Raw genomic sequence first — 11,381 nt, 5'->3', positions numbered from 1 at the left:
AAAAAAAAAAAAAAAAAAAAAAAAAAGAAAACAAACAAACAAAAAACCTAAATGAAGTAAGACAAAATGCACTTTGACTTGATTGAACATCAAGTTTCAAGTACTTTCCTTCCTTGTGAGTCACTCTCTGTCATTTGATCCTGAAACAGTGACTGGGGCAGAGACTGCTGAGCAAATACAAAAGCTGACAATACACTTGAAGCCAGGCACAGTGTCAAGGTCTGCAATCCTAGCACTCAGAGGGCAAAGGCAGGACAGGATCTCAGGCCATCCCCAGCCATGTTTCAGGACATTCTCGACTATATAAGACCCTACCTCAAAACAAAAACTAAAACCTCACAGTTCAAAGCATAAACAGCATTAAAATAAAAGTTCCACAAAGTTACTGACTCTTTCCCTTGCCTCTGAGAGGTGGGAATGCAATGAACAAACAGCTATCGGGGAGCAAGACCCCCTCAACCCACCCCACGGCTGCACCGATGAATTCTGTGCTCGTTACGACTGTAAATCACACCTCCAAGGACACATGGGTGTTGCTGGTCCACTTGGAAACTTCTAATCCTCCTGCTGTGAACACTGCTTATGGGAGGTCTAGAAACACACCTCACTCAGCACCCCAACGCTCGGCAGGAACTCACTTTACAGAGGGCATGGTCAGAACTACTGCCAACTCCACCTCGTTCCAGACAGGTTACAGAAAAGGAGCTCAATCGTATTTATCTCCCTGGTTGCCTCAACCTAAATAATTTACAGGCTACTTTAATAAATTACAGAATGAGTTTCTGATGTCAGCTTTCTTACTGTACACTTAAAAAAAGTGACCAGGCAGAGAAGTCACCAGCTTCTCTGAGCTCAACCCATCAAGGGACAGCCGTCTACTGTCATCAGACGCTCACAAGGGACAGCTGTAAACATGGTCATAGAAACAGATTTAAAGGGCTTCTGGCTTAGAGAGCATAACTCCCACTTGCTCTGCAATAGCTATTTGAACTCTCGCGGGTTTGAGAGACACCCTTTCAAGTCTACAAAGTCCATTCTGAAAGCAGTTTTGGGCTCTCTCCAAGCCAGGTGGACCACAGAGAAACCAAACTCCCTTCACGACTCAATGAGCACTGATGGCGAATGCTGCAGAGCCTCTATCCTGCCTCTCTGCTTCTGGAGATGTGTACTGTATGTGTATCGAACATTCCACCTGTGTATATGTGTGTGCACCATTTGTATGCCTGGTATTTGCAGAGGCCAGAAGAGCTTTTGGATCCCATGAAGAATGGGTAGAGACAAAAAGTGGAGGCTGAGAACCACACCTGTATTCTCTGCAAGAGCAGCGAGTACTCCCGCCTCTCTAGCCCGTCACTGCCTCTCTGAAAAGGCAGAACTGAGAAACCTATATTCTGGTTGGTTTCGAAGGGATCCAGATGTTTGAGTATTTCCCTAAACAGCTGAATTGCTGTTTGAGCCCCATCCTGATGGGACAGCCCTACAGACACGTCAGCCAAGCACTCATCTGTGGGTCTCTCTAACAGAGACCCATCATTTGTGGATTTCTGCAGACTTATGCATAGTGGCTGCAGCCATGAGGAAACATCAATTAAGTTGCTGAAGAAAGATTCAGTGACGAGAAGAAAATGCTCAGAAACCAGCTGTCACCTGAGCATGGGATGAACAGGTTATGCAATGCTGCAAACAAAGACACATGCTTTTCCTTTCAAAAAAAAACAACTTCAGATTACAAAAAGAAATCCAAGTAAACATAAGCAAGTAGAAGCAGGTGAGAGCCTATTTGCCTTGACTGGCCAGACGCGCCAGACGCCTGGGCTTCTGAATAGCCGGGCTGTTTTCAAAAGGTGATATCAGTTCCCTATCTAGGAAATGAGCCCTAGAGAAGTGAGTGGAAAGCAAGTTTCCTTAATTATTGTACGAAATGGTAATTTTCCACAAGGCAGAGAACCTCAGGCTCTCCAGCCAGCTCGAAGCAGATGGCCCACTCCCATGGCAGTTAATAAGTTACTAGCAGTTAGACGTGTCAGCAGAGAAAGAGGCGTGGCTTTTTGGCGCCCGGATCGATTACGATACATACCTCGGGGAGAAACTTGATGGTGAGAGAAGCTGATGTGGGCTGCGAGTGGAGATACTCCTTTTGGTTAGGGGGGTTTCTGGGGTGCTGCTAACTCGCTTGTGAGGACCCTAGAAACAAGATGAAAAGTGAAATCCTATTCACTCTGGCTTCAAGTTGCTAATTAAGTGCAGAGCTCTGAAGTTCCTTAGAAAGGACTGTGGCACAGTAAGGGACACACAGGCAGGACCGAGGAGCCTCAGGAACCACCTCCAGCCGTGCTCCCACACCTCCAACGACAACCTAGCATCCACCGGGACACCAGCTGCACTCTGAAGGCCGTCATGAAAAGAATGCAAACATTCTCCAAAGGAGCGGGCAGGCCAGCCACCCGACCTGCCAACGCACACACGCATCTTCTCCTCCCCCCCCTGCTTGTAGAAAAGACCAGAGTTTGGCAATGCTTAACTTTGACCTGTGTGCACGCACTCTCCTGAGAAGGGATGGGACCACGTTACATTTCTTTTGGCCAAGTCTACCACACATTTTCCCAATTAAACCCTGGACTAACTCCAGGCAGATAAGGCGCTTGAGCTCATACTTGGAGAGAGTAGTCAGCAAACACCTCACTAATGCTCACATCTGGTTGGGGTTTTTTGTTTTGTTTTACTGTTTCTTTTCTTTTCCTTTGCTCATCAATACAAAGCCAAATAAGTCCAGAATTAAGGCTGAAACCCAATCACAGGACTTAACATTCCCGAAAGCCTAGGATAGTGGGAGGTGAACAGGAAAGACAATGTCTTGCCCAGGACAACCACATCTCAGATCTACAAACTTTTCTGACTCAAGGGCACCCCCTGTTGGTGCACTTAAGGAAATGTCACCAAGCTATCAACTGGTAGAGCCTGTGGGACCTAAGGTGAGAACAGACTCAGAATCATCACTAAGATAGGCATGATGGCGCAAACTTGTAGTCCTAGCTTCTGGGAGCTGCAGTGCAAAGGTTACTCTGGGCCAGCCTTGGCTACACACTGACACCCTGACTCAAAAAAACGAATGAAGTTGCACTGGAAACTAAATATTGGTGGTTTTATTTACTTAAGATTCTATTCATGTGTACTTGTGTGAGTGTGTGCATGCAGGTGAAGGGACTTGGGGAAGTCCGAAGAGCCATCAGGACCCCTGGAGTTGGAGTCACATGCAGCTGTGAACTGTCTGATCTGGGTACTCAGAACTTGAGTCCCCTGAAAGAGCAGCGAGATCGAGTAACTGACGAGATAGCTCTCCAGCCTGTGTTGCTTTTTGTTTGAGACAGTCTCAGGTATTAAGGCCCACACTGGCCCTGAACTCACTATGTAGCTCAGGCTGGCCCCCAACTCCTGATGTGCCTCCACCACAGCTGGGTTACTCCATCCACCGTCCACCAGTTCAGGGATGGAAGGCAGGTCCTCTAAAATGACAGCTTTACACACTGATGCTCCTCTACAATCACTTTTTTTTAAAGACAGAGTCTCTCTGTGAAATCCTGGCTGTCCTGGAACTATGTAGACCAGGCTACCCTTGAATTCACAGAGATCCTCATACCTCTGCTTCCCAAGTCCTGGGATTAAAGGCATGGACCACTACATCTGATTAAAATAACCATTCTTGAACATTCCTTAACTGTATCTTAATATCTTCCAACTAAATATATACACTAAAATTGTTATCCTAATTTAAATGCAAACTTACAGCTTTTTACATACTGATTTTTTAAATTCTATATGCATTTTCCTACACTAGTACAAGCTTTATCCTTAATCCCCAAGTTATCTGACTGAAGTCATGAATAATCTCTATGCCTCCTCGTCTACTGCTAGAGCATATCATTTTTAATTTTGTTATTATTAACAGTTGTATGTCCACCATCATGCATGAGTGTGTGACCTGCATCATTTCCTTGGACGTTTTTAGGAGGTGGTTGGGAACAGACTGCAGGGCCCTGTAGACACTAAACATGTACCCACTGGGCTGTAGTCCTAGATCTCAGGAGACCTTTCACAGGAAGAATGGTTAAGACAAAGGATAAACTTGACTTTAGGGTTTCTCCAGCCATTTCTCAAAAAGATTCCTCTAGAATACTAATTCTGCAGCGATCACGGGCTAGGCCCTTGGGAAAGAACAGTGACGGAAGCAGCGCCCACACCCTGAGAGCGTCTGTAACGGAGAGGAATGAACCAAAATTAAGATCCAAGAGGAAGAGGCAGGAGCCTGCTACTTCAGACAGGCAGGGTCTCCCTAAAGACCAAGCGAGATAACAAGTGAGGCAGAGTGGGGACACAAGGCCGAGGAGGGACCAGTCCAGACACACCCTCCCTTCACATATGCTAACTCACAACGGGAACCTTGTTTGGTGAGACCAGGCTGTCCTGGATCTCACAGATATCCACCAGCCACTACTTCCCAAATGCTGGGACTAAAGGAGTGTGCCACCACGCTCAGCTCTGTGATATGTTTTTAAGAATGTTATTTGTGGGCTGGAGAGGTGGCTCATCGGTTAAGAGCACTGACTGCTTTTTCAGAGGCCCTGAGTTCAATTCCCAGCAATCACATGGTGACTCACAACCATCTGTAATGGGATCTGATGCCCTCTTCCGGTGTGTCTGAAGAGAATGACAGTGCACTTACATACATAAAATAAATAATCTTTTTTTAATAAGTAATTTTAAAATATTATTTATTTAATGTAAATTAGTACACTATAGCTATTTTCAGACACACCAGAAGAGGGTATCAGGTCCCATCACAGATGGTTGTGAGCCACTAGTAGTTGCTGGGAATTGAACTCAGGACCTCTGGAAGAGCAGTCAGTGCTCTTAACCACTGAGCCATCTCTCCAGCCTCATGAATAAATCTTAAAAAAAAAAAAAAAAAAAAAAAAGTATTTGTAGGCTGCAACTCCCGGATGCCGCATGTTCACCTTAGAGGGTGTGGTGTAAGCACTCAGAAGGGTCTCCTCTTCCTCCTTTGCTTCAATTCTGAAAACACTGGTCAAGGAGAACAACTACATGAGATTAAATGAGAAACTGAATGTCAGGCATTTTTAAAAGTTTGTTTTTAAAGTGTATATGCAACCTGAGAAATTACACAACACACACGTGTGGCTCAGCCCAAAGGCCTTCAGCAGAGAAGGATACAGCTCCTGTATGGAGACGATGTCTCTGGCTCCTGCGTGCCCGCTGTCTTTGGAAGCACTGTGCCAGGCTTTGGAAAGTTTTTTGTTCAGAACCTGAGGAATGGAACAGAAGAAGATGGTGAATATGTTATTTCACAGTCGGGGGGTGTGGGGGGAGCGGGGGCAGGGTGGCAGAGGTGCACTTCCCATTTGAAATAATCACAGGCATTCAGGATGTAAGCAAAGAAAGGCTAGTTGGTAGAGCAGTTACCAGGCATGCAAGAAGCCCTGTTCAATTCCAGCATCACTCTACTCCCGATGCAAAGCAGAAACAGGTGGATCTCTGAGTTCAAGGCCAGCCTGATCTACATAGTGAGACCCTGTCTCTAAAAACAACAAAAACATGACAGTCTGGGTATTGTGGAGAATGTCTATCATCCTAGCATTTGGGAGGCAGAAGGAGGATCACGATCAATTCCCCCCCCCACACACACAAAAAACTTCTATAGGAGCTGGAGAGATGGATCAGTGGTTAAGATGACACAATGCTCTTCCAGAAGATCTGAGTTCGATTCCCAGCACCCCATCAGGCAGCTCACACTCCCTGTAACTCCAGCTCCTGGGGATCTGACACCTCTGGCCTCTGCAGGTACCTGCACTCATGCACTCATATGCACACATACACATAATCAGACTAATAATAAAAATAAATATTTTTAAAAATAAATATTAAAAATCCTCTTCATAGCCGTCTATCAACAACACATAATACTAACTTCAAACCAACCATATACCAGGTAGTTTTAGATGCTTCACAAACACTCACTCTCATTTAAAATTTTTAAAAAAGATTTACTCGGGGACTGGAGAGATGGCTCAGTGGTTAGGAACACTGACTTTTGTTCCAGAGGTCCTGAGTTCAATTCCCAGCAACCACATGGTGGCTCACAACCATCTGTAAAGGGATCAGATGCTCTCTTCTGGTGTGTTGGAATACAGCTACAATGTATTTATATACATAAAATAAATAAATATTAAGAATAAAAATAAATAACTAAAAAAAAAAAAGATTTATTCATTCATTCATTCATTCATTTAATGTATACAAGTACACTGTCACTGTCTTCAGACACACCAGAAGAGGGCATCCGAATCCATTACAGATGGTTGTGAGCCACCACAAGGTTGCTAGGAATTGAACTCAGGACCTCTGGAAGAGCAGTCAGTGCTCTTAACCACTGAGCCATCTCTCCAGCCCCTCTCATTTAACTTTTACAACAATCATTAAAAACAACAGTTATTAGAACTTAACAGAAGAAAAAAACCAAGGCTTGGAAATAGTAAGTAGGGTCCAGTGATATGGCTCAGTGGAGAAAGACACTTTCTGCTAAGCCTACCAGTCTGAGTTTGAACCCACGTGGTGGAAATAGAGAACCACTTTTCTGTTTTTAAGACAAGGTCTCACTATGTAGCCCTGGCTGTCCTGAAACTCTATAGACTAGGTTGTCCTCAAACTCACAGAGATCCACCTGCCCCTGCCTCCTGAGCGCTGGGATCAAAGGTGTGCACCACCAGCACCCAGCAATTTTTTATAGTCGTCCTCTCACCTCTGTAGCACAGGTGTGCATACACACACACACATATATACACACGCACACACACAATAACTAAATGTAGAAAACCCAAAAAGCTTTATATTATGATAGAAAGAAACGAAGGAAAGAAAGGAAGGAGCAGGCCATGCTCACACTGGGACCCCAAGGCTTGCATCTTTTCATCCACTGACACCTCCATGCAGCAGGATGACACCAGTTAACTCGCATTTGCTATTACCTCGTGTTCAAAAGAGTTCAGGATCTGTGCAGTGAGGCAGGACTTCCCTGTGCTGGTGCAGAAGGCAATAAGCTCGCTGACCATTCCCTCCTCAGTCTGTCGGTACAGAACACAGAGCTCTGCCACTGCAGGGGGAGAAGTCGGACACGTAAGAACCTAGCTCACTCTTACAGCTTTCACTTCGAGAGGACAAACAGTCCTCTGCGATCCAGAATCCACGGGCCCTGGGAACACAGCAGTCAGCAAAATCAAGAAGAGCTCTTATTCACAGATGGTCACAACTATCAGGGTAGAGAGAACAAGGAAGCATACAGTACCCTAGACACTCATGGGTGCCACAGGAAAATGAAGTGGGTGTGGGAATGGATCAGAGAACTAAGGAGAGGTTGGCAATTTAAAATAATAGCCAGGGCGACATAGTGAGACCTTTACAAAAGAAAGAAAGGCCCTGGGAAGTAAAATGCTTGCCACACCACCGTGAAGACAGAAGTGCAGTGGGCATGGTGGCGCGCCTGTGAGCCCTGGTGTGCAGAAGGCAGAGACTGGGAATGCCTGAGCAAACCAGCCAGATTAGTTGAAACACTGATTGGGTGCTGCAAGAGACCCAGCCTCAATATATAAGCTAAGGAGTGATTGGGAAGACGAGTGTCACCATAGTGATGCATCTAGCAGTAAGTGATTCTGGTTCTGAGTCCTGGCCATTCACATGGAGATAAAAATGATCGATTGATCGTCAAAGGCTGAGAAACGGTGGTGAGCAAACTCCAAGAAAACCTAGGAGTGGTGGCAGTGAATCCACAGCAGGCATGTGCTCCTCACAGCACACACATGCCGCAGTCACTCTACTTCCCGAGGATCTGACTCCCTCTTGCAGCTTTTGAGGGCTCTGCCTGCGTGTGGTACACTTGTATATTCCAGACGAACACTCACTCATAAGTTTACATAAGTAAACTCATAGGTTACATAAGTAAACCTATTTTTTAAAAGAATAGGTTTTAACGAAGAGACGAGGATAAACAGTGGCGAATGCTACTGATAATTCAAAATAAGGACTGATAATTCAGCCCTGGTTTTGGCAAGACAAAGGTCATCAGTTAACCTGACAACAGCAGGTTCCTAAATCTGGGAAGACAAAAAAGCCACAGAAAGGCCTTAAGAAAGAAAACTTAACAGTGCTGGAGAGATGGCTCAGTGATTAAGAGCACTGACTGCTCTTCCAGAGGTTCTGAGTTCAATTCCCAACAACCACATGGTGGCTCACAACCATCTGTAATGGGATCTGATGCCCTCTTCCGGTGTGTCTGAAGACAGCGACAGTGTACTCACATACATATATATAATAAATAAATGAAATATTTAAAAAAAAAAAAAAAGAAAGAAAACTTAAGATTTCAAGTATGGACAACCCTCCTGAAGAGTCCTGTTGTAATCAGGAAGAGGATAGCTCAGGTGTGGGGTCAGCAAAGCACTTTAGGCAAGACACACCCCTGCCAGCTGTGGTGGCACTTGCCTCCAGCTTCATCACGAGACCTTAGCTCAACAGAAACAACAACAAAAAGCAGGAAGCACACTTCTTACCTTCATAGGGACACATTTTTTTTCCTAAAAACATCTAAACTTTATTTACATGCATGAGTATTTTGCTTGCATTGAAGTGCACAACATGCATGCAGTGCCTGAGGTGGCCAGAAGGGGGCACCGGAACCTCTGGAATGGGAGTTGCAGATCCCTTGGGCGCAGGGAAGTGAGTATCGATCCTCTGGAAGAGCAGTAACTGCTCTTAATCACCGAGTCATCTCTCCAGCCCCAAAGCACAGAATCTTCAAAAGATTTCAAACTCTTTTTTTAAAACATAATTTATTATTATTTTATGTGCATTAGTGTTCTGCCTGCATGTATATCTGTGTGAAGGTGTCAGATATTGGAGTTACAGAGTAGTGAGCAAAGCAGACAGGATCTCACTGTTTAGCTCTAGCTAGCCTTGACCTATCTATGATCCTCCTGGCCTCAGGCTCCCAAGTGTTGCAGTAACCGGCAAGCCCACTTATACTATTTTATTTCCTACAATAAGAATTTCGCCGGGCAGTGGTGGTGCACGCCTTAAATCCCAGCACTTGGGAGGCAGAGGCAGGTGGATTTCTGAGTTCGAGGCCAGCCTGGTCTACAGAGAGTTCCAGGACTGCCAGGACTACATAGAGAAACCCTGTCTCAAAAAACAACAACAACAACAAAAAAAAAAAAAAAAAAAAAGAATTTCAAGGTGTACACACAGTGTATCTGAAACTGATGCACACATCTTCCAGGAGAGATGTGTAATTTAAATCTTTACCACTGGTCTCTGTGGACCAATAAGATGAGGCACTGGACTCCAGAGCAAGAGATGGGGGTTGACACACAATCAGGCAATTAAGTCTCCTTGCCTATGTTCCTCCATCTATAAAGAGAGGAAGCCAATAAGCTCCCTGAAGTTTCTTCCAAAGCTAAAACAAAGGACTAGGGAATCCGCCTGGAGGAATTCCTATTTGCACAGACCACTAAAAACTCTGACGAACCGGGCATTGGTGATATACATCTTTAATCCTAGCACTCGGGAAGCAGAGGCAGGCGATCTCTGTGAGTTCAAGGCCAGCACAGTAGTCTACATAATGAGTTCTGGGGTTACACAGAGAGCCTCTTGTCTTTAAAAAACAAAACAAAACAAACAACTCTGATGAGAACAGTCATTGAGCAACAGATGACTAGGTGTGAGCTGCAAACGGTTCCAATGTCTCCTTTTGGAAATGTCACCTGTTGTTTAGTCAGGACCCAAGCGGTTCCCCACGAGCACATGGAACTTGGAAGCGATCCCCTCGGTTCGGGACTCACGTTTCTCCATCAGGGAATCCTCGCAGTCCAGGCCGAAGATCTGTAGCTCCTCCGCCAGCTGCTGGGTGGACACGGCCATGGTGACCCGGGAGCGGCCGGGCGCCTGCCGCCGGGCTCCGACCTCAGGTCAAGTCTGCCCTGCAGAAGCTTACTTATCCTTTCGCTTTGCGGGAAGGTGACAGGGACGCGTCACGGGACTACCTGGCCTAAGCCCTCAGACGACCCCAGCCACCAGGTCACAAAGAAATACTTCAAATACCCTAGAGAAGTATCGATCCAGATAGAAAACTTGCTTGCGAAAGCTACCCCTTAGCTTCTCAGAGAAAAGCACAGCCAGGAAAAACCCGCCAAACGCTTTGCCCAGCGCGCGCTTACGCGAGGTCCGCCCAGCCCCGCCCTCACCGCGCACGCGCCGGCCCTCCCATTGCGGCTGCGCAGAACGCGCCCGCTGCGTTTCATTCCCGGCCTCGAACTGCGGCTGTTTCAGGAGCCGCCTATCCTGCTAAGCTCCGCGATGTTTGTTTGTCCCTTTTTTTCCCGCTGGCCAGGAGGCGTTGTTTGTCTGTATCTTGCAGTGACTGACACTTGTGTCCTTCCTGCTCCACCTCAGCTTCTCCATCCTGCTCTGCCTTGGTTCGTCCTGATCTAAGGCTTTCGTAGGGAATGTGGTTATTATAGCTGTTATGATTGTCAGTCACGGGGATACCCCTGTTTTCTTGAGCTTGTGACATTTTGGTGGTCCCAGGGTGAAAAGCTGACTAATACGGATTTCCAGGCCGAGGATCCAAAGTAGGCAACAGGAGAGCAGGTCACTGAAGGGAGAGTGCATAGAGAGTAAAATGGGTGCTTTTTCTTCCTGATATGTTTACTAATTTTTCGAACCGAAATCTCCATTGATTTGGCTTAAGTCAAGTGACCTGTGACATCATAAGAATGGAATGGAGGACTGACAGAGCCTTTAAGAAAAAACAGTTTGAAGCTAGGCCTGGTAGCAAACACCCGTAATCTCAGCACTTGGAGGCTGAGGCAGATCTCTGCAAGTTCCAGCCAAGGCTATACAGAGAGACTCCGTCTCAATAAACAAACAAGCAAGCAAGAAACACCAAACAGGACTGTAGAGATGGTTTAGCAGTTATGCTTACTGGTCTCACAAAGGACTTGGGTTTGGTTCCAGCACTCATGTGGTGGCTCACAGCTGTCTATAACTCCAGTTTCAGGGGACTTGACACCTCCTGGCCTCTCCAGGCTCTTACATGCACATGGTGCACATACATACACTCAGGTACTCACAAACACCCATTAAAAAACACGCTGTTAGCCCCTGCACTAGGGAAGCAGAAGCAGGCAGATTTCTGAGTTTGAGGCTAGACTGGTCTACAGAATGAAATCCAGAACAGTCGGAGCCACACAGAGAAACCCTATCTCAAAACAAAAGCAAAATAAATGTGTGTGTGTGTGTGTGTGTGTAAAGTCCCA

The 11,381-nt window shown here is 45.9% G+C and overlaps 1 protein-coding gene across 3 annotated transcripts in view; it reads right to left on the bottom strand.

The window, feature by feature from the left end:
* Window positions 1-10,287, bottom strand: part of Pola2 (DNA polymerase alpha 2, accessory subunit) — a 25,366-nt gene extending 15,079 nt beyond the window's left edge. The window contains exons 1-5 of one of the 3 annotated variants that reach the window (XM_028771140.1): window positions 9,906-10,287; window positions 7,041-7,165; window positions 5,230-5,321; window positions 5,013-5,070; window positions 2,078-2,184 (exon numbers count right to left, since the gene is read on the bottom strand). In XM_028771140.1, the coding sequence (XP_028626973.1) occupies window positions 2,078-2,184; window positions 5,013-5,070; window positions 5,230-5,321; window positions 7,041-7,165; window positions 9,906-9,984 (461 nt within the window). In that variant the 5' untranslated portion in view covers window positions 9,985-10,287. The remainder of the gene's footprint in view (window positions 1-2,077; window positions 2,185-5,012; window positions 5,071-5,229; window positions 5,322-7,040; window positions 7,166-9,905) is intronic. The other 2 variants (XM_028771142.1, XM_028771141.1) reach the window with 2 other exon arrangements.
* Window positions 10,288-11,381: the final 1,094 nt, after the last annotated feature.

Source organism: Grammomys surdaster, unplaced genomic scaffold (genome assembly GCF_004785775.1).
Source record: "Grammomys surdaster isolate TR1022 unplaced genomic scaffold, NIH_TR_1.0 205, whole genome shotgun sequence".
NCBI classification, from domain to species: domain Eukaryota; kingdom Metazoa; phylum Chordata; class Mammalia; order Rodentia; family Muridae; genus Grammomys; species Grammomys surdaster.
This window is presented reverse-complemented; position numbering and strand designations above follow the sequence as displayed.